At 43.9% G+C, this 23,694-nt stretch overlaps 1 protein-coding gene across 8 annotated transcripts in view; it reads right to left on the bottom strand.

Annotated features, from left to right (window-relative positions):
• Positions 1 to 23,694, bottom strand: part of AOPEP (aminopeptidase O (putative)) — a 340,428-nt gene that overhangs the window by 124,396 nt on the left and 192,338 nt on the right. For 5 of the 8 annotated variants that reach the window (XR_007458796.1, XR_007458785.1, XM_049634234.1 and 2 more), the window contains exons 8-9: positions 1,218 to 1,320; positions 479 to 586 (exon numbers count right to left, since the gene is read on the bottom strand). Coding sequence is in view for 6 of the 8 variants with exons in the window: in XM_049634234.1 (XP_049490191.1) it covers positions 479 to 586; positions 1,218 to 1,320 (211 nt within the window). In the remaining 2 variants the exon portion in view is untranslated. Of the gene's footprint in view, positions 1 to 478; positions 587 to 1,217; positions 1,321 to 2,666; positions 2,772 to 10,865; positions 11,513 to 12,906; positions 13,503 to 23,694 lie in introns of those variants that run through there. The other 3 variants (XM_049634261.1, XM_049634244.1, XM_049634252.1) reach the window with 3 other exon arrangements.

The raw sequence follows: 23,694 nt of genomic DNA, 5'->3' as shown, positions 1-23,694 counted from the left end.
TGATGTAAAGAGCATGGTCTGGCCTTGTTGAACTTACACACAGAGTGGAGGAGACAGAAAAAAGCAAATGGACCCACAAATGAAAATATAATTATAAATAATGGGAATGACAATGAAGGTTATGATAAGGGCAAAGGGGAAAGAATAACACGGTGGGTGCACCTTTGCTTGCAAAGATCATTCCAGGTAGAGAGAAGAGAGGGACTGCGCTGCTTCTGTTTTTAGGGTCACTTAAGGTGCAACTATCCACACCACTGTGCACAGGAACAGCTTTGGGTTACAGCCTGTCCCAAAGCTATAGGGAGGTCAGCCTCCCTGAAACAACACTGCCCTGTGTCCACTTCGTTAACTTCCTATTTTTCTTACTGCATTAAATCGTAAATCTTTCCCCTACTTTTTAATACTCACATAACCTAGTCCCTACATACCACACTCCCTCCAATTATATATCATGGACTCATGATGACTCATAAATTACCTGAGAAAGAATCAACTGCCCATGAAAGGTGTGCACAAATTTTCTTAAAAATGCAAAATAGGTGTCATCTCCAAGTCTTTGGGCAAGGAACCGGAGAAGGAAATAGCCCTAGAAGAAAGGAGGGGGGAAAAAAAAAGATGCCTGTCAGGGGTTTGTGAGAAAACACAGCCAACTCTGACTCACCCACCAGTGCTTTATGCAAATGTAAAGTGTTCTTTCTGGCCTGTCCTGGGCTGCCTTCCATACCCTTACCAGTAAGGCGGGTCCTGGAAATTAAGGAAGGCCTACTTTGCTTGCAATTCTTCGGTTAATGGTATCACCATCTTGTTTTTCCTTTGTTTACATGAAGCCTGATGTCCATCATGGACCAAAAGTGAAGAGGGGCCCAGCTCCTGCCACCCTCAGCTATGAGGAAAAGCCTTTGCAATGTAAAATACTTCCTTATTACTCCTGTCTTCTACTTGGAACCTAACAGCAATTTCAAGATTCTGTTCTTCAAAAGTGACAGGAAGCAGAGGGAAGGGAAGTGCAGGGCAGGGAATTTGATTCATGTCTCATTTGGGGGGTATGACATGTTTTAATTATGCGACAATCAAGATATCTTCCCAGTCAAATGACATTACAATGTGGATAATGTTTTTGTTTGGCACCAGCCATGTGATTAGTCTTCCCTGGTTACATGTATAACCTAAAAAGTGCTGCCCCGTAACAACTGGCCTCTGCCACTTGCTACACGTACCTTTAAATAATGAACCTGCATGAAGACCTTCTCAGGATTGAGCCCATGTTTGACGACAGATGATCCTGAGTCACTCACATGGCCAGTCTTCTCTTTATTGGGTCTAAAATGATGCAGAAAAATTTTAAGTATGCGCATTCTGAACTAATTAAACCGTAACATCATCTTATTTCTTATTTTCAAAGTTGCTCAACAGTGTCTGAGTTCTGTTCAATTGTACCAGGTATAATTTAAAACAGTTTATATTATAAATTCATGTACTAAACAAGGAGGGATTTATATTTGGGTTGGCAACCTGAGGTTGGCTATTGGCAATATTTTACATCATCTTATCCAAGATTAAAGCTTGCCAGACCCTCAAGGAATCTGAGCTCCAATATGAATTATTTAAGAACCGATGGGCTTTTCTTTCAGTGGGAGTGATGAACTGGGAAATGCAATGGAAAATGCAGCTTTACTTGGAAGGATAAAGAATTAATATCATTTTCAAAAAATTCTGAAAGCCCCAATGTTATCCACTTCTCTTAATTTGCATTTAAGTAGTTCAAGGCTTAAGAAATGTTTGTACTCCGAGGCCATTTTACAATCTCAAAAACAAAAACAGAAGTTGTAGAAGCCCACGTTTTTAGAACTGGAAGACATTGACATCCTACATGTTAACCTTCTTGCTTCACAAATGAGGGAAACTGAGGCACACCGAAATTAAGTCTGCATCCCCAGTCTCCCAGCTTGTTTCGACTTGTGGTGATATCAGCATTGAAACCAATGTCTGCTTATTACCTATCAGGATGCTTTTCATTTTGCTCTATAGTGTCAAGTATTTTTTAAAAATCCCTTTAAAAATATAAGTGCATAACAAAGAAGCTTCAACAACTAGCTAAAATCAAAATAAGTGGCAAGGTATTTGCAGCCTTCAGCTGTTCTAAAACCAGTCACTTATTGGACACACTGAAGAGCATGATTTGGGGTGAGGGGAGGGAAGGGCTGACCAGAGGGCTGACATATCAGACAGGGAGGCGCTTATTTTTCCAAAGTAGTGTGGTGTTTCAAGGTACATGGCCTTTAATCTGAGAGACCTGGTGTCGAATCTCAACCCCACTTCTTACTACTTGTTAATTACTGGCAGATTACTTAGATTCTCTTGTCTTCAATTTACTCATCTGCAAACCAGGACTAATCCTACCTAACTCCCCAGGTCCTATGGAGAATAATTGAGAAAATACATGCAAAGCCCCTAGCAAGGGCCAGGGATACAATAATTACTCAATCAACTTAATAAAATCTTTGAAAGCAACAAATACTGCTAAATTCAAGGCTGGTCATCTGATATTAGAGGCAACGGATTTCAGTGGCTCACCCATGCAATCCATATGCTCACAGACACAAGGGTGTAAGGACGCTGTACCCAAATGGAAGTATCTGAGGATGGCCCAGCTTGCCGGTCAGTACCTTTGCAGTGTGTTCAAGCTGCCAAGCCAGAACCTCTGATTAAGTCTCTGCTGAATATTCCAGTACATTATCCCGGCAGACACAAGGCACGGGACCAGCAGATTCCTAAAGGAGAGACAACAACTGGCCGATGGAGCTAACTGCATAGTTTCCATTTTTGTGCTTGATCCCTGACTTACATACATGACCATACTTGCGGCTATAACTAGTCTCTTTCATCTTCATTTAAGACTCCATTGAAACGCATCGGCTTTATTCCTGCTCTCAAGTTTGTCCTGGGATTGAGCGTTTTTATAAAGAAAGCCGCACTGGCTTTGATAGGGAAAGCCCACCACCCACAGCCTTGGCAGGAGGAAGGCTTCTCAGAGTCGGCTTGAATTCAAACCAGCTTTCCCAGCCCCAAGAGAGGCAGACTTGGCTGTGAGTGTCTTAGGCCTTAAACTTTAAACTGAGACTATCAGAAGGGGAGGGACACAGAAGACCAATGTAAATGTCTGCTCTGAAGGTTGCCTTCTAGCTCAAGTTCCTGACGACACCTTTATTTTATTTTATTTTATTTTATTTTATTTTATTTTATTTTATTTTATTTTATTTTATTTTTAAAGTTTATTTTTGAGAGAGAGAGAGAGAGAGAGAGAGAGAGAGAGAGAGTGAGCAGGGGAGGGGCAGAGAGAGAGGGAGGCACAGAATCTGAAGCAGGCTCCAGGCTCTGAGCCATCAGCCCAGAGCCCGACGCGGGGCTCGAACCCACAGACCGTGAGATCATGACCTGAGCCAAAGTCGGACGCTCAACCGACTGAGCCACCCAGGCGCCCCTGATGATGCCTTTAGTTGGTGCTTCTTTTTTCCTTTGCCTAAAAATGTCTTTCCAGAAAGCGTCCCTCTCTTACTTTGTTCTTCCACCTTCTCCAAATGAAGAGGTGTTCAAGAAAATTCTTTTATGCTCACAGCATCCAAGGCAAACGTACAGGTCTCCAAGAGGTTCCTTTTAAAGTAGACGTTGTGGCGGAGAGAGCAGTGTGCAGGCAAGCTTTGTGAGAAATCAAAGGGAGTGGTTTTTACAAGGAAAAGATACTCCATGAGCGGGAAGAAGGTGACTTGCTCTGCTGTCCTACTTCGGTTCTCATGATGCCATTTACCCCCAGGTCTGTGCAGAGAGACAAAGCACAGAGAGAAAGCAGGAAACAAAGGAACTACCATTCCATGCAAAAACAGATGACTCTCCTGGGTGAGTGACAGGAGGCACACCTAAAAAGAGCACATGCCAATGTATGATTGCATTTAAATAATTGTAGTCAAAGAACAGGCAAAACAGACCTTTGAGAATGGAGATCAGAACAATGGTTACCCTTGGGAGCAAGTATTGACAGAGCAGGGAAAAAGAGGAGGGTCTCTGAGATGCTGGGAACATTCTATATATTGATCTCAGTGGTACTTTCACAAGGATACATAGGTAAAAATATACTGAGCCATCTAGAAGTATCTGTGTGCTTCATGCATGTTACATTTCAGTTAGAAAGTTAAGAAAAAATAGACGCACGTGAAGCAGTACACATTTTGTGAGAATAAAAGGGAATCTGTGTAGAAAGGGAGTTTGCTGTTCATGTGCTGAGAACACATGACTAGCATTAACGAAGCCCTCTACACCTGAGGACCAATGAAGTACGTTTTTCTTTATTTTAATTTTTTTTTAATGTTTAGTTACGTATTGAGAGAGAGAGAGAGAGAGAGAGAGAGAGAAAGAGAAAGAGAGAGGGAGGGAGGGGCAGAGAAAGAGGAAGAGAGAGAATCCCAAGCAGGCTTCGTGTTGTCGGTGCAGAGCCCAACTCAGGGCTTGATCTCACAAACTGCAAGATCATGACTTAAGCCGAAATCCAGAGTTGGCGGCTCAACCGACTGAGCCACCCAGGTGCCCCTGCAGTATGTTTTTCAAACGACACTGTGAGAGGCAGGAAGAGCTGTGGCAAATGTAATTTGGCTCAATCCCATTCTCATCCACCTTCTCTCCTGCCTCTTATACAATTAAATCTGAAAAGTTAAATGCTCACTTTCCAAGTGTCCTGGCAGCTATGAATAGTCAGAAGACACGGTCCAGGTCAATGGGACAAAAGCAGATGTCTACTGTGGTTGAAGTGGGGTTCTTGGAAAGCTTTTGCTTTCCTTACAAAAGAGGGAAATATGACTGGAAGATGGAGGTACAGCAGCCACCTTGCAACCTGGAGGCAGTAAGTCAATATGCTATGGAGATTAGAATCAACCAAAGAAATAACATAAATAGTCTTTAATGGTATCATTCGGCTGCTGGCCAGCCCGAGACTGACTGCCTTCAAACTTTTTATTGTCTGAGAAAAAGAACCCTCATTTGTTTAAGCCAAAATCGCTTTATTCTATTAATTGTAGCCAGATTCATTCCTGATGGATGGAGAATGGAACTAATACTAACAGCTACCATTTCCTGTGCCAGGTACTCTGCAGAGTTCTTCTTACATATGACGTCCTTCTACCCTCACAAGAACCTGCTGGGACAGGTACTATGATTATGTCCATTTAAAGTGCTGGAAAGTGAGGCCTGTGGAAGACCACAAAGCCAGTTAGTGGCAGAGTTGAGGCTGGAACACTGAAGTCCTTGCTGAACTCTGAGGTGTCCCCAAGATCCAGGCCCCCGTGGTGGATGCGCCAAATAGAAGTGGAGAAACTGGGACAGGTGGCTTACCCTCCCTGAAGCTCAGTTTCCTCACCTACCCAGAGCGTGATGACGCTCAGATAACATGAAGGCACTTTGTGAATACAAAAGTGTTAAGCATCTCTCTAACATGACACACCAGTGTTTATTTCCTTGGCTGGAATACATGGAATGTGGGAGATCAAGTTACCAAGGTCGTTTGGGCTTAAATGTCCTTGGTCTCTGTTGGACCTGGCACCAAATGCAACAACCGAGATTAGCATGACCTTTCCCTTCCTTGCCTCCTTCCTTTTCCGCTGCGCTCAGAAGCAATATGGACATTGAAAGAACTGTCAGATAGCAGTGATCTTTGATAACACAGTGATTTCACTTAGACTCAAACCTCCCGAAGAAAGGACCAATTCTGTAGGAGTATCACCAAAGGTGGGATTTGGGAAAATGCCTCCGAAAGGTGCTCAGGCGTGTCAGCTTGGGTCTGAACACCTCCTGTTCTGCCACCACCCAGACGGGCCGTCTGCCAGCCTTCTCCATCTCCTACCCCTTGGCAGTAGAAGTGAGAGCCACGAGATATCTTCATCTATAAATTCTCCACTGTTGTGCCTGAGCCAGAAACTAAGCATCCCAGAAATGAGAGAGAAAGAAATGAGACCACAGGCCGTTAGCTTTTCAACATGCTTGTCTGTCTATCCATCACAGCTGACCTGCCAGGTGTGAAAGGCCAGGAGTTGGGCCTCACTCATGCCACCACAATGGAGGAAGTTAAACACTACCTTTGTCCAGAAACTGGCCTCCTGGTACTTATCTGAGCCCCACATGCGCATGTGGGACCTACAGAGGAAGCAGTGTAAACACTGGGTAAGAGTTTGGGTGTGAGTTTTAACTCTGCCGCTTAAGAACCACGCAAGTCAAGCAACCCCACGAAGCCTGTTCTTTCATCTGTAAAAAAGGGGACAGCGATCGTGACCATGACACCTCATCAGGCTGTTGTAGCATCTAGTAGCACTTAGCCAGAATTCCTGTTGGCATTTTGTAAGCACAGCATGAATGCTGTCATCGGCATAATGCATTCTGACTGGAGTTCAGGGAACACCAGCTGACCCCGCCTATGACAGGCGAAGGCATTAACAAAAGACCTCACTCTGTGGTCCTACACGTTATCACTAGGGGAAGCTGGGCGAAGGGTACACAGAACCTCTGGTTTTAATAACTTCGTGTGAGTCTAAAATTACTGCAAAATAAAAAGTATTTTAAAGAAGGTACGGCACAGTAATGAGGACTTACACCTTCCCTTTGAGAAACTCAATTTTGAGTGTAAACCCTGCAGGGGTCAGTCTTTAAATCTGCTCCTTGAAGAATCAGCAGAAAACGAATAAAAAGAAACAACAAATTTCAGGTGTTGCCTAAAGTTCTTGTGAGCTAGGTCTGGGCATATTTCTGACACACAAGCCCATAGTCTACACCACTCTGTGAGAAGATTTCTAAAATCCTGGGTAAAAAATGAAGGCGCAAATAATTCAAAGTACAGGAATCTTATATTCTCCATTTGTTTTTGCAGCAACTTTCCCATCTATAAAATGTGCATCCTTGCCACCGACCTGACTGTGGACTGTGCTACCAGAGAGAAGTGGACAGAAAGTTGTGCACACTTTTAACTAATGAAGTTGTGTTGTGTCAGAGCTACCGTTTGGCAAGTTTGATTATCTGTGTGCTTTTCGCAATGGATTTAACAGTTATCCAGCCTGAAGGTTCTCTTCCCCATCAGGGACCATTATCCTGTAGCAGACACAGCAGGATATTGCTCTGGTGTTGAAAAAGGCAATTGCTAAGATGATTTAAGACAGAAGGAAGCTTCCCTCCAAGGAGCCAGAGAAAAGTGCAGACGTATGTTGTAACCCCTGATGGTGAAAGGAGCCAGTGGTCAGAACCTATAGAAAGAGAGGTCAGCTGCTGAAGGTGACCAAGGAAAGATCTGTAGTTAGCGGAACTGTAGAAAATACAAAGTCCACCAGCTCTGATAAGCAGGGTAGGAAAATGAAGGATGAAATTTCGAAAAGCGGGAAGCAATGAGCATCAGTACAAAACCAAAACAGTCCCCAGGTTTTTGAGGGCCCATGAATCAGAACTCCCTAGGAAACAAAATCCCAGAGGAAAAAAAATAAAATAAAATAGAGATTAATACAATGGTCTGAGCCAGAGGTAATTTGGACATGTCTTCAAAGGACATAAGGAAGACAACAGAGAGCAAAGACACCAAGATGGCTGCCCAGGAGGTTTCCGATGAGGTGAATTTTCAGAGGCCATGTGCGAAAGATGAAAGTGGGGGATGCTGGAGAGAGAAAAAAACCAAAGCTAAATATAAGAGCCCAGAAGTATAAAATCCTTGTCAGGAAGGCAAAAAGTCAGAAGGAGCTGATGCTAATGGAGAATGTTTAGGACAACAAAAGGGGCTTTAGAGGGATTGTTTGGAGCATAAAAAAGACCAGGTGTGAAGACACAACGGAACCAACAGAAGTACTTGAACTCCCACTTTGCTTCAACTTTCCTGCCAAGGAGAATGATTTTCAAATTGCACATGGCAGAACAGCATTGTTCTGTGGGAACTGATGCCTGGGACAGGTGACGGGGGCTCCCTCCTCCTTGAAGAGTTCTGACGCCAGGCCCCAGTAAGGGACATGCCACAACTCTGAAAGCTTCCATTGGCAATCATAGACCTCTGGGGACATCACCAACGGAGACAACAGGAAAGGGACTGGTGGGGACAGACAAATGTTATTCTCATTTGCTAAGGAAGAGGGGTTAAGAGGAGGAAAGACGAAATTCGTGACTGTGACTCACACAGAGCTTGTGAGCTCTTAGAACAGAAAATGAGGAACTATAGGAGTGAACATAGAATCTGGAGGGCCACTTCCATAAATTCACTGCGGGCATCAGGCATCCTGACAGAAGTCAGCTGGCAGAATGGATGTAGCAGTGGTGAGTGCATAGTGGTTGTTTCATGCCTTTTAGGTTAAAAAACAGAACTCAAGGCTGTTGATTAATTACTGGCTAGAACCAGGAGGGAGTACTACTTAGGCTGAGCCCCAGGAATGACGATGTACTGGTGTAACAGATTTGCATTTTAGTCCAAGCTGGGAGTCTAGCTGGTTGATTGACAGCATCCACAGGCAAGAACAGCAAGCACATGCTGACATGAAGATCCAAAATTAATAAGACAATAGTTAATAAGAACAAAGAGGTTTGAAAGAATAAGTCTTTCCCCATAAACTCAACAGCGATTGATGTGACTTCCAAAATAATAACCACGCTGGTAGGTGGGCTCAACAGGAGCAACGAGAAGGTAGTTGGAAGTACTGCTGGGGAGGGCATCAGACAGCGTCCAGAGCAGTGGTCAAGAGCTGAGCTCTGGAGCCAGACTTTCCTCTACTTGCATCCCGGCTTGCCACCCACTGGCTGTAGAAAAGTGGCCAACTGCTTAACACCCCTATGCATTGGTTTCCTCATCTCTCACATGGGAAGGAAGATGGTACCAGAACCCATCTCATAGGGCCATTTTGAGGACAAAATGAGATCATGTACATAGAGTGCTTAGAAAAGTGTTTGGCACATCGGAAGCACTCAATAAACGTTACTGAGGAGAGAAAAATGTGTGGGGATTGGAATGGTAGGACCACCATTAGAAGGTGTAGGATACTGGTTTAAAAACGAAATATGGTATATATGTGAGTGCATCCAACTTGATCAGTACTTGTCCATTCTTTTCTGGCCTAGCCGGACAAGAGAAGCAGGAATAGTCCCACTGAATTCTTCAAAGGTGTAACTGCAAACAGCACTGTGTTCAGTTCAGGTGTCATATCTGGAGAAAGTCACTGTCAATGAAGACAACAACAAAGGACCAAGCCCAGGAAGGCAAGGGTTCTCCCAACCTTGCATTAGGTATGACAGATTTCCAAATCTTGGGACCTAGTGACCAGGAAAGGAAAGACAATGGTCTTCACACATGTGGATTTGTTTGGGTGAGAACAAGGCAAATCCTGTGTAACTCTGGAGGTAAAGAAGATGACCTGGAAGAACTTACAAGGAGGCAGTTCCAGCCCAGTCTGAGGAAGGCCATTTTAAGATGGGCATACCCACAGGGAAATTGCTGCTTGCCAGAGCAGGGAGAATCGGATCCTGGAAATCCTTTGGTAGAAGCTGGGTAGCTGTCTGTCAGGGATACAGAAGGTTAGGCAGAATCACTTTCAAGGTCCTTTCTGACCCTAATGTTCTAGGATTTTAGAAGATAAAATAACCCAGAATTATTTAAGCTGCAGTATTTAGATGTAAAACATTATTCATCCACTATAGTGGAGTCAACAGGTTTGCTATGTAGCCTTGGCCATGCCAAATCAGCATCAAGGGTGATTCTGATTAAAAATTCTGATTAAAACAAGCACACAAGTAGCTTGGTGGTTCAGTCGGTTAAGCATCTGACTTGGGCTCAGGTCGTGATCTCACATTTCTTGGGTTCAAGCCCCGTGTTGGGCTCTGTGCTGATAGTGTGGAATCTGTTTCGGATTCTCTCTCTCTCCCTCCCTTTGTGCCCCTCCCCTGCTCTCTCTCTTTATCAAAATAAATAAATAAACTTCACACACACACACACACACACACACACACACACACACACACACGTAAATGAATTAGAGGAAACTTAATTTTATTCAACCACATATATTTGGGGATAGATGTAGCGTTAAGAGTATATGATCCAAGCATAAGAGGCTTTCATTATATTTTTTACAGAGTTGTAGTCTAGGAGAGAGGGCGAAGGCAAGAGAGGTGCATATGCAGTAAACCTGAACTGGAATCCTCAGAATCCAGGTTAAAAGGAGCCGCATACTCTATTCAGGGCTAGGGTGATCATGACGAAAGGCAAGCTGTCCGTCAGCTATACACATTCAGAACATAGGACTACAGAGAACTTGGAAATTACAGGAGGTGATTTCAGGAGAAAAGGTAATAAGGGAAAACTTTTTTGTACTGCATCAAAAAAAAAAAAAAAAAAAAAAAAAAAACCACGACACTATCCCAGAAAGAGACAAATGAGACAAACACTGGCTTCATTTTGTAAGGGGGGCTGGAAGCACTTTTTGAACACCAACAGCATGTGTGCTGCTGTGTGCTGAGATGGTGGGAAGATTCGTCTCATCTTATGACTCAAAGAGGAGCAGATGGTCTGTGGGAGCTGGAGAAGGACTTTCCCTCCTTGGTGGAGAATGGCACAGAGCTGAGGACTGGTAGCCACAGGGGGGTGGAGGGCTTGCCTGGGTTTGAAGCCCAGTATGCACCAGGATGTAAAACAAGATGAGTAGTTGGGAGAAGAGCTCTCTTCTCAGCCTTGCGGGCAACTGAGTACTATTTAGGTCTTATATTTAACATGCTGTGCATTAACAGTAAGACCATTCACCACAGTATTGTTTGGAAAAGCAGAAAGCTAGAAATCACCAAAATGTCCAGTGGTTGACAAGTGGTTAGTTGGTTGTGGGACACTCATATCCTGGAATATTCTGCAGTAGTTAAAAAAAAAAACAAAACCTACATGTGTTGATAATAGAACTAGAGTCAGGACTATATTATTATTATTTTTTTAGTTTTTATTGTGGTTATTAATTTGAGAGAGTGTGTGAGCAGGGGAGAGGGGCAGAGGGAGGGAGAGAGGAAGACACACACACACACACGGAGAGAGAGAGAGAGAGAGAGAGAGAGAGAGAGAGAGAGAGAATCTTAAGCGGGCTCCACACTCAGCATGGAGCCCTATGCAGGGCTTGATCCCATGACCCTGGGATCATGACCTAAGCTGAAATCGAGTTGGATGCTCAACCAACTGAGCCACCCAGGCACCTCAGGTTATTAAGAGAACAATGGAAGGGACGGTATGTGGTGGAAACAAATTGACACACACACTCACTCATGTGTATATACTTGTACTTGAGGGATGCTTTCTTGGAAGTGACTCATCTCTAGGTGGGGTTGTTATACCACAAACCCTATGGAGATATCTTCCAGGCATCCAGTGCTAGATATGGCTCCTTGGGGCTCATCCAATGCCCTGAGAAAACCAGTTGCCTTCTGCCATAACTTCATCTTCCATCTCTCCTTCAGACACTGCTGGTCAACCCTGCTAAGGCTGAAATGATGTTATGAAATGTTATAAAATATGCAATGATTTCCATCAATCTCTCTCTTTAAAAAAAATTGAGATATAATTCACATATCATAAAATTCACCATTTAAAAAAACTTCAGGGGCATCTGGGTGGCTCAGTACAGTTGAGTGGCCAACTTGGGCTCAGGTCATGATCTCATGGTTTGTGAGTTCGAGCCCCACATCGGGCTTGCTGCTGTCAGCACAGAGTCCGCTTCAGATCCTCTGTCCCCCTCTCTCTGCCCCTCCCTTACTTGTGTTCTCTCTCAAAATTAAACATTAAAAAAAAAAAACTAAAAACAAGTATAATTCACTGGTTTTAGTATATTCATAAGGTTGTGTAACCATCACCAGTACCTAATTGCAGAATATTTTCATCACCCCCAAAAAAGATCCCACACCCACTAGCAGTGGTTTTCCATTTTTCCCTTCACTCCAGCCATTAAGTTACTTCTTGTCTCTATCCATTTGCCTATTCCAAATATTTCCAATAAATGAAATCATACAGCACATGGCCTTTTGTGACTGGCTTCTTTCACTTAACATAATGTTTTCAAGAGGCATCTATTTTTGTAGCACATAACAGTACTCCATTCCTTTCTATGGTTGAATGATATTCCATTGCACGAATATAACACACTTTATTTATCCATTCATCTGCTGATGGACATTAGGGTTGTTCCTACTTTTACTATTAAGGACAATATTTCTATGAACATTTGTGTACATGTTTTTGGCTGGACTTATGTTTTCACTTTTCTTGGGTAAATACTTAGGAGTAGAGTTGCAGGGTTGTATGCGAATCCTATGTGCTACATTCTGAGGATCTACTAGACTGCTTTCTAAAGGAGCTGCACCAATTCACAATCCCACCAACAATGTACAAGGGTTCTAATTTCTCCAAATCCTCTGTGGCACTTGTTCCTATCTGACTTTTCAGGATAGCTGTCCTAGTAGGTATGAAGTGATACCTCACTGAAGTTTTGATTTGCACTTCCCTGATGGCTAATAATGTCACATTTTTTAATGTGCTTATTAGCCATTTGTATATCTTCTTTGGAGAAATGTCTATTTAAATCCTTTGCCCATTAAAAAAATCATTTGAGAGAGAGAGAGAGAGAGAGAGAGAGAGCGAGAGAGAGCACATGAATGGGGGAGAGGGGCAGAAGGAAAGAGAGGGAGAATCCCAAGCAGACTCCACACTCAGCACGGAGCCTGACACGGGGCTTGATCCCATGACCCTGGGATCAGGACCTGAGGCAAAATCAAGAGTCAGATGCTCAACTGACTGAGCCACCCAGGTGCCCCCTTTTGCCCATTTTTAATTTGAGTTGTCTTTTGAGTTATAAGAGTTATAGGAGTTCTTTATATATCCTGAATACTAGTCCCTCATATACGATTCACAAATATTTTCTCCCATTCTGTGGGTTGTCTTTTTAGTTTCTTGATGGAGTCCTTTGAAACACAAAAGTTTTTAATTTTGATGAAGTCCAATTTATTGATTTTTTCCCCCTTTGGTCACTTGTTCTTTAGTTTAAGAAACAGTTGCTTAATCCAAGGCCATGAAGATCTATACCTATGTTTTTAGCTCTTACATTTAGGGGTTTGATCCATGTTGAGTTAATTTTTGTATGTGGTATGAAGCAGAGGGTCTAACTTCATTTTGTGCATGTGGTTATCCAGTTACCCCAGGGCCATTTGTTGAAAAGACTATTCTTTCTCCCATTGAATGGTCTTGGCACCCTTGTCAAAAACCAGCTGATCATAAACAGAAAGAACAGTTTGTTTCCAGACTCTCAATTTTATTCCATTCGTCTATATGTCTGTCCTTACGCCAGAATCACACTGTGTTGATTACTGTAGCTTTGTGGTAAGTACTGAAATTGAGAAGTATGAGTCCTCAATCTTTATCATTTTGGTTATTCTGGGTCCCTTGAATTTCCATATGAACTTTAGGATCAGCTTGTCCATTTCTGAAAAAAAAAAAAAAAAGGCAGCTGGAATTTTGACACTGAGCATTGCCATTTTAACAATCTTAAGTCTTCCAATTCATGAAGACAAGATGTTTTTCCATTTACTTCATTCTTCAGTTTCCTTCAACAATGTTTTGTACTTTCTACTGTATTGCACTTCTTTTGTTAAATTTATTACTGTTTCATTATTTTTGATGTTATTGCAAATGAATGTTTTCTTAATTTCATTTTCAGATTATTTATAGCTAGTGTATAGAAACACAATGGACTTGTGTACATTGATCTTGTATCCCGCAACCTTATTGAACTTGTTTATTAGTTCTGCCAGTTTTTTGGAGAGAAAATTCCTTAGGATTTCCTATATATAAAATAATTTTACCTGCAAAAAGAGATAGTTTTATTTCTTCCTTTCCAATCTGGATGCCTTCTATTTCACTTTTTTACCTAACTGTCTTGGCTAGAACCTCCAGTGCAATCTTGAACAGAAGTATAATCCCTCTTTTTTATTCTTTATCTCCTCCACCACTGACTTGAAAGAGGAAGAAGCCCTTATAAAACTTAACATGTAGAAGATTCTTTTTATGTGTCCTTGCAGCAGTCCAGTCAAATACCTGTATTGTTTGTCAGCCATTCTTGGTCAAAACTATTGGCCAAAACACAAACTAAATGGTGGTGTTCGGGGGAAGTGTACAGGGAGGATGAGAGTTTTTCTGAGCGGGCAACTAACACTCACTAGCCATGAATGTAGTGTACATCATGCTAGGATTGGCTGAGTGCGTGAGATATCCTCAGAGGCAAAATAAGAGTGAATTATTATAGATTGGTTTATATACATGAATTATTATTATACAGGACTAGCATTATGTTTTAGGAAAATATTTCACAGGCAAACAGTGTTATAATGAATCAGTCGCACACGGGGGAGCAATACAGAAGTATGCGTGTATACTTACAAAATTTATTTTTGGAAGGATTCACAAGAAAATGCTAGCAGAGATTATCTTAGGGTGAATGAAGACTGGAATGGTGGGGATGGAATTAACACCTTTCTAAACTGTCTGGGTTTTCCTCTTAGTACTTTTATTACAAAAACAAAACAAAACAAACCCACCCCCACACCATGGTTAACTAAGCAGTGATTATGAACTGCTTTATTTCTTCTTTAAGTTTTTCTATATTTAAAAAACCCTACTAAATGTAATTGTAAAAATGAAACACGATGTACAGTAAATATGTAATTAGGGGCCTATCAAGGAGAATTCTATCCCTCCCTTAGAAATACCTGAGTGATGAGTAACCAGGGAATGGTTCAGCAAGATGAACAGGGAGTGCTATTTGAGTTCAAATATTCAGGACATGTCTATCATCTTTGTCGGGTAAAAGAAGTGTGAACTGAGGGTGTCCCTCCAACAGGAAACAGGAACTGAGTGGGCAGCTCAGGGGGAGGGAGCTGGCCTTTGAGACAGGAAAGGGCAGAGTCTGTTTCTGGCTAGCGGAGAGCCTTAAGGTTTTTCAGAAAATGCTGGCACAGGTACAGCACCATCCTGTCACGAAAGGGTAGAAACCGTCTATACAGCTAGCTTGCTAGTGTGCGCAGCTCAAAAAAAGAGAACAAGACAGAAAAAATGGGGTGAAGGGGGTCCCGGGCTTGAGGGATGGAGTAGAGGGTAGGAGTTCCAAGGTATGTATGTAGAGATCCCAGGAAGTGCACAGGCCAGTGCCAGCGGTCAGAACTCAGGTAAGAACGCTTGAAGCCATAGAGGCCAGAATTGTTTTCTCCTCAGGGCTGTGGTCAGATTCTGCACAGAACGCCAGGGGAACTGTACCGAGTGAGCAGCACCAGAGGGGACACCAGTGTGGCCCTGATGTACAGATGAGACCAAAAGTAGGTTCCAGGAAGGTATGAAGATTCCATTTGTCTTAGAAGCATTGCCGAGGTAATTCTTGCCTCAAGCTATTAGTTTAAGCATCTTTGTCTAATGTTCAAACTTTTTGGGGGGTTTTTGCTTTTAATCCCATCTTTTTCATTGGTAACCAGGCATTCTTGCTCCCCCACCCCTTCTTTAAACATCCTCTTAACTTCTTGGGGCACCTGGGTGCCTCAGTCAGTTGAGTGTCCGACTTCGGCTCAGATCATGAGCTCACAGCTGGTGAGTTGGAGCCCCGTGTCAGGCTCTGTGCTGACAGCTCGGAGCCTGGAGCCTGCTTCAGATTCTGTGCCTCCCTCTCTCTCTGCCCCAACCCACTGGCATTCTGTCTCTCTCCCAAAAATAAATAAACATTAAAAAAAATTAAAAAAAAATCCTCTTAACTTCTTAATACAATTAACTTTTCGGGGTGCCTGGGTGGCTCAGTCGGTTAAGCATCCGACTTCAGCTCAGGTCATGATCTCGTGGTTTGCGAGTTCAGGCCCCATGTTGGGCTCTGCGCTGACAGCTCAGAGCCTGGAGCCTGCTTCAGATTCTCAGATTCTGCCCCTCCCCCGCTCTGTCTCTTTCTCTCAAAAATAAATAATGAAAAAAATTTAAGTTTATAAATTAACTTTTTGAACATTCTTGCCAATTCCAAGTTAATCAAGAGGAAAAGTAGTGTTTCCAGGCTCCAGTTGTTGAAGAGACAGGAGAAGGGTGCCTTTGTGTTCACCAGAGGAGGGTGGCAGCAGTGAGAGAAGAGAGAAACCAGAACAAACCAGGAGAGAGAGTGGGGGCTGGCTGCGAGGGCTGTGTCCTTGTGCCCTCTGTCACTCGTTGGGTAAATATTGACCAAGTGTCAGAGGGTCTAGATGACAGTACCTAACATGTGTTGAGTGTTTACTATAGGTTGAATCATTGGAAACTGACACTACTGAGCCATTTTAGATCTACCAAAATGGCAATTCTCTGTGACTCAACCCAATATATGTGTTCTAAGTGATTTGTACATATTCATCACATTATCCCTCTTACTCATCTATAAAGTAGAAACCATTGTGTTATCATCTCCATGTTAGAGTGAGGAGACCAAAGCTTATTATGCTGTGTACCTCTGTCAAGGTCACTCAGCAAGTGGAGGAGTCAGAACAGGATGCAAATCCAGGCACTCTGGCTTCCTAAACCCTAGACTACTCTCCGGGGTTGAGACCTGAAGACTGACAAGCTCTGGAGAGGGTCCAGGCCTTCATTCGCAGCTGTTGTTTCTCTAAAATGAGGCAGGACAGACCAGGCTTTGGCCAACAAGGAGCTGGGACTATTGCCTTTCACTCTGTTAAAGTCATAACAAACTTCACAAAGCCCACATATTCAACCACTTCCTTTAGTGGGTCAATCCAATCCTTATCTGCAATCAGAGAAAGCTTTACATCCTATTATTAGAAGCCTTCTCTGAAGTTGTATGGACTCTCCAACCAGTTTTGAATAGCCCCAAATGAGCCACTTAGAGCCCTAGGCCAACCAGGAAGAGGATCCTAAGCTCTTCTAAATTCAGGTGTGGGTTCCTGAAATGGCTTCTAGTCTCTGTCTCTCTGATCATGTGTGATCTCACAGGCTGGGTAATCTTCCCAGAACTCTCATTTTCATTATGTCATTCTTGGAACTGAAAATAGCTCCCCAATGCCTGGATGGTCACGTGCAAACTTTTGAATCTGGCATCTAAGGAACTCCATTACTTAGCCTGTCCTTCCCTGGCCCCCTTCAGTCTCATGGGGTTCCTGATGGCTATCCTTTCCAGGAAGCTCATTCTCACTTTAATGTCCATTTCCACAATTAATTCACTGTTTACGTCTGCCATGCTTTGCTCCTTGAGTTCCCTTCCTGCCAGCTCTTTCCCAGTCTCAATGTTAGCCTTTCTTTCCATCCCAGTTCAAACCTCACATCTTCCCAGCCACCCTTTCTAGCTAAACCTGCCAACAGTAATATCCCAGTCCTTAGAACTCTGAGGATACAGCCTAGGGTTTTTCTATCTACTGTCTTCTGACCAATATTTCAATGCTGCAAATAATATAGAAAGAACCTCAGGGACAGAGATCATGTTGTCTAGGACATTCATTTCTTCAACATTTATTGAGTATCCATTTAGTGCCAAACCCTGTGGTATACAGAGGTGAAGAAGTCCTTGGATTCACAAGGCTCATGACTCAGAAGAAAGATGCATTAGGTTGGACCATATGAAACTAATGTGTTTGTAGGTTAAAAAGGGTCGATAATTGGCAATATAACATGGCTCATTCTGAATTTAATTATCAAATAATGTAGTAAGATGAGGGATGGAGATACAACCAGAGCATTTAGGGGTTACAGATGAGGGTCACATGCTTATATTGTCAGGAGAGAGCCTGAGACTTTTGGAATGTGGTGATATCTGTGTTGAATCATGACGATTTGGGGTCATGCAATAAGAGGAGGACATTCTAATAGAGACCACATGAAAACAAGGCAAGGTGGTTAAGAAAGAACAGGCATACAGTAGATGTTATGGGCTGCATTACATTTCTCCAAAATTTTTATGTTGAAGCCCTAGCCCGCCCTACTTCAGAATGCAACTAGATTTAGACACAGGGCCTTTAAAGGGCTAGTTAAGTTAAAATGAGGCATTTGGTTGGTACCCTTTACAAGGAGAGGAGATCAGGACACACAGAGAGACACCAGGAATGCAGGCACACAAAGGAAAGACCAAGTGTGGGCTCAGAGAGGAGAGGTTGCAGAAGAAGCCACACCTGCTAACACTTTGATCTTGGACTTCTAGCCTCCAGAAGCGTAAGAAATAAATTTCCACATACCAGTCTGTGATATTTTGTTATGGCAGCTCTGGCAAACTAATACTGTAGGGTTCTATATGACCTCAGTGAGGGGGCTGGGGTGAAGCAAAAAATGGCAAGAGAAGGGACTGTAAAACACAGGTAGGAGTGATGGCGTGCAGGGCTGTGCCTGCTGTATTAAGGAACTTGGAAGTTTTTCCTGGAGGTGAAGGGAAGCTTTTGGAGAGTTTTAAGTAAGAAGGTGGCGGAATTAGAAGGTGTTTCAGGGAAAGCTCCACGGTGGCAGTGAGGAAGGTGGACTTGATGACTAGAGACAGAAAGAACAATTCGGGAGCTGTTGGATTGGTGCCAGCGAGTTAAGTTCTAACCAGGGAGACAGCAGTATTAGGAGTGGAGAAGGGCCCAACTGAGAACACTTGTGAGAAAAGTTCATAGTGATGACTTAAACCCTCCCAGGGCAAGGAGGAGAGAGGAGGGAGGAATTGGAAGACCCCCCATTTTTGACCTGGGATGAACGTGAGAACCTGAGCCACCACTGATGGGCTCACCACCATAGGAGGTGAGCAGATGGGGCCCATGGGACAGGGTTACCAGTGTGAGATGGCTGTAGGGCCAGCAGGAAAAGAGGATGTCAAGTGGGCAGCTAAGCAGTCACATGTGATCTTTAAGAGAGAGTGGGGCTGGCCTGGGGATGTGGGAGCCTCCAGCACAGAGAGGAGGTATAGTCAGCAGCGCCCATGCCCCACTCACATTCTGTGGGGCCTTTTTATCTGTGTGCATGTTAACTCTTGTCCTGCTCTCCATGACTCTGTCAGATGTGGCTCTCTGGTTGCCTGAGGTTCTTCTACCTGTAAACACAAGAGACAGAAGTACCTCGGGATGTACATCTGTCCAAGCAATGAGGACAGGCAAAGGGGTATACACACGCTGAGCCACACCCTGGTGGGGACAACTCTGAGACTGACCCGCACTGCCTCCACAGCAATCCTATGTGACTTGACTTGATACCCTGGCTTGGCCTCCTTTCCTTCTCCTCACTTCTACTTCCCCTCCTGGGAATACTTCCTAATAAATCTCTTCCCCATGAATCTTGTCTCAGGGTCTGCTTCTGGGGAATCCCACCTAAGGCAGGGGGTGTAGATGAGACTACTCCAGAGGGATGAGACTACTCTAAGAGTGGAGCCCCCGAGGAAACAAGAACTCTGAAGAAGAGCCAGAAGAGGTGCCACCAGGAAAGCCAGGCGACTGAGATCCCCAGAAGGCAAGAGTTATCAATAGTATCAAACAAAGCAGAGGAGTTCCAATAATATAAAGACCGGAATACATTTACAGAATCTGGTGATCTTAAGGGCAAAATGGCCTTAGGAAAAAAGTTTCCCTAGAATCATGACCCCAGCCCATGGCCCAAAGTGATGGCAACTTCATTCTCCCTTCATATATGGATTCCCACCCCCCCCCTTCCCTTCTTCCTTATGGGCAGAAGGTTTAAAGCTCACCTAGGTATATGCAAGTTCTAGACTTGCGTCGATGCACAATGCATTTCCGCTTCTACCTCTGGAACTAGAAATTTGTCTGTAACTGTATTAAGACTGACAGGTTGCCTTCAGGCATCTGAGAGGTCAGGGAGAAATGGATGTTGATGCATTTATAGAATTGAAGGGAGAACATGGCTGATGGCTTCAGTTTTCCCTGGGGGACAGGAGGCAAGAGAAGAGAGAGCAGGAAAGGTCTGGAATAAACACTGAAGACCATGGGGAAGGGAGCTGCCCAGGAAAGAGTGAACAGATTTGTTCCCAGGCTGTGGGGCCGGTGGAGACTGAGGTGGGCATGCTGGGAGTCTTGGCCCCAGGAGGAGGAGCGGCGGAGGCTGAGCCTCTGGGCTGGAGGTGGGTGCGTGACGGCAACAAGGGACTCTGGAAGGACGGGAGCTTTCCCATGAGGCAGCTTTGTGTGGCTACGAGTGGCTGAGTTCCCACATGTGGGTGGGAAAAGACTGCTGTGTTCTTCAAGGATCAGAAATAAAAATTTTGAGAAAAACTTTAAAGGCAAAAGCTTCATGCATACCAGAGGTGTACACATAGACTGATTTCAAAAGTCTTACTGTTTTATTATTATTATTTTTTTAATGTTTACTTATTTTTGAGTGAGTGAGAGAGAGAGAGAAGACAGAGAGCAAGCAGGGGAGGAGCAGAGAGAGAGGGAGAGAGAATCTGAAGCAGGCTCCAGGCTCTGACCTGTCAGCACAGAGCCCGATGGGAGGGGTCGAACTCACTGTGAGAGCCGCGAGAACCGTTTGATCATGACCTGAGCCAAAGTTGGACGCTTAACCCACTGAGCCACCCAGGTGCCCCCAAAGTCTTACTGTTTTAAATGGAACATCCAGTGTTCAGGTGTCACGCAAACCCACAGAACCAACGGCACGGCATGCACACTTCGTCTTGGCTGTGGACAGCTGCATACGTGGGGTTCCCCCCATTATTATGGGATGTCTTTTCGACCAGGGAATGAGACATTTATGAGGAAAGTAGGAAAAGATATTGGTGTTTCTCTAGAATTATATCGTCTGTGGAGGCAGCAGCTAGGAGAAAGAGCCACATCAGACTCTGGGCCTGTCAGCGCCTTCTCAACATGATATATTTTCACGTTTTTCTCAGCATGAGCTTGACTCTAACAATGAATCCAGAAAAGAGGGGAAGTGATAATAAATCACAAACAATAAAAACCAACAGAGATTTCTCCTGACCCTGCCACTGTAGCTCTTCCGTCCCGCAGACCTGTCAGAATATACTAACACTCACAGGGTAAAGCTCTTTAGAGAGAGAATGCCAGAATCCAGCAGCGCCCCAGGGACCAAAGGCATGGGAGTCTTACAGAAGGCCCTTCGCATCTTCCCTGGCAAGAGTCACGACTGCTGCACAGTCAAGGGTGGGGCGGGGGTGGAAACAACAGGAGAGCAGAGTGGTGGCGGCCAGGCAGAGTAGGACAGCAGTAAGATCAGCTTTGCCTCGTACAGTTCTGTCCAGGGTCAGTGGACAGGTGGGGGGGGGGCGGGCAGTCTGGGGAGAGTTGCCGGGCTCTCATCTATGGGAAAAGCATCTTTAATAATTAACAAATGAGAAAAGACATGGAGTGAGTAATGTGACCCCTAGCATTTTGAAACTATGAGCAAATCATCATGCCACAAGAGCCTGCCGCCACATTACAGGCTCCCCAGCCAAGGAACGCTGAGAAGGAAAACACAGGAACTGTTGTAACCAAATGAAATCTTACAACCAAGTCAATCCAGGACATATCCGATGAGAGCCATGTTCAACACCGGGTGTATGGAAGACACAATTGGGAAACAGTTATAACATTAGCACGTCAGAGCCAAATCAAATACAATTTTAGTTTTTCTCTTCTCACTTTGTTAATACTCCAATATCTATAATCAACACAATGTTGAGGTTTTTTTTTTTCTTATAGCTACTGAAATAATCAGACACATGCACTCATGTGTAAAAGACAAAGATGCTTGGCCCAAGGATACTTTTTTCTTTTAAGTTTTTTAATTTATTTTGAAAAAGAGAGAGAGAACGCAGGGGAAGGGCAGAGAGAGAGAGGGAGGGAGAGAATCACAAGCAGGCTCCACGCTGTCAGTGCAGAGTCCAACACGGGGCTCAAACTCACCAACAGTGAGATCATGACCTGAGCCGAAATCAACAGTCAGATGCTTAACCAATTCAGCCACCTAGGCGCCCCTAATGATAATTTTTTTAACCCTAACCTTTGTATCCTTCCATGGTTCAAGATACCTTCAGGGTTTGTTTTTTGTTTTTTGTCTTTTTTTTTAAAATGCAACTAAATGCTATACCGAGTTCCTTGAAAGCAGAGAGAGAGAGACTAGGGAAAAGAGGGTCGTTTCCATCCCTAGGTTTCAATCTCTGCTCTGCTCTTTATCAGCTGTATGATGTTGGACACCTTAATCTCTCTTTCTGAGCTGTGAGTCATCTAAGTGAAGATGTTGAATAGCCAGCAGGAGGGGTGGGGAAGGGTTGGCATCAGAGCAGAAGGAAATCAGGGAGAGTGTGACACACAGAAGCCAAGTGCAGAAAGTGGTTTTAGAAGGAGGGAGTGGTCAACCATGTTGAAAGCTACTGCAAAGATGAGTAAGAAAAGTTTCCATTTTGTCTGTCAACACCGAGGAATGAGGAACGTAGCAAGACACAAACCAAACTTCTAAATTGTTGGTCCATCACTTCAAGACCATGGGGTATCTTGAAAGAGAGGGAGGAGAAAGATAGCGTCTTTGATTATGGTCTTGTCTTAAGCGATTTCTTTGCATATTAAACAAAAATAAAACCTGAGAACAAATTCTCATAACTCTGATTCTTTTTTTCTTTTTCACTTTCGGTTATTTCTAGGCTCTCCGTTCCCATTTAAGGGAGAATTCCACAGGATGGGAGTAAACTAAACCTAGACTATGTAACTCGGGGCAGGTTCAGAAACATCTCATCTCCACCATAAGCACATCTGATAGCCCTGGTTTCTATACTGATGTGCAACAAATCTTTCAAATGCAGCCATTTCATGGTTTGCCTAAATTTAGGCAAACACGATTTCTGAATACTAAGACAAAAACAAATGCCATAATAAGCTTTCCAGCACAAGGGTCTAAATATAGTGTATTTCTTCTCCCGGCTCTATATACACAGGAAAAGCTCTTGGCCCTCAGAGGCTGGGTTGATCACAGCCCCATGGAGTGCAGAGATAAGGCTCTCCTCATGTGTGTGATGACTTCTCTGTGTGCGGTTGGCCTGCTTATAAATTGGGAGCACATTTCATCAACTCATGTTCATTACGATGCCCCACCCCCCTTCCGCACTGATTTCCAGAGTTCCTCTGCTGGCTCCCCACCTTCCTCCAACCTCTTCCCTTGCCGTCCTCTCTCCTTGGTGATTTCAATGTGCTCAGTTTTAAGTATTTATAGTCTGAATGTTCCAATCTCTCCAGTGAGCTGCTGACTTGTAGACCCCACTGAGTTCTCAATATTGAGTATCTATTTGGCATCCCAAACTTAAGGATTTTTATTTTTCTTTCCGGTATCTCGGCTGTCTCACCAAATGGCCTCACCGTCTACCCAGCTGCTCAAGTCAAAAGCCTGGAATCATTCTGGACACTCCCATCTCCCTCTTCTCCACATTCGATGACCAAAGATCCGGCAGCTCCACCACCCAAACCTGTCTCAAATGGGTCTATTCCCTGCATCTGCCCCCCACCCCCAGGATCTCCTGCATGGATAACTGCGGGTTCTAACCCTTCTCCTTGCCATCCTTCTGCTGCCTGTAGCCCACCCCTCCAATTGCCAGAGCAGCACTGAAAACACAAGACAGATCATGACCCTTCCCTGCTGCAGGCACTTGGAGTAAGGCTTGCTGACCTGACTCCTGCCTGCCTTTCTCTGCCCATCTGGCCCCACCA

The sequence above is a fragment of the Panthera uncia genome, chromosome D4, assembly GCF_023721935.1.
Source record: "Panthera uncia isolate 11264 chromosome D4, Puncia_PCG_1.0, whole genome shotgun sequence".
In the NCBI taxonomy this organism is placed as follows: domain Eukaryota; kingdom Metazoa; phylum Chordata; class Mammalia; order Carnivora; family Felidae; genus Panthera; species Panthera uncia.
Note: the sequence above shows the minus strand (reverse complement) of the source record. Positions and strands in the feature narration are given on the sequence as shown.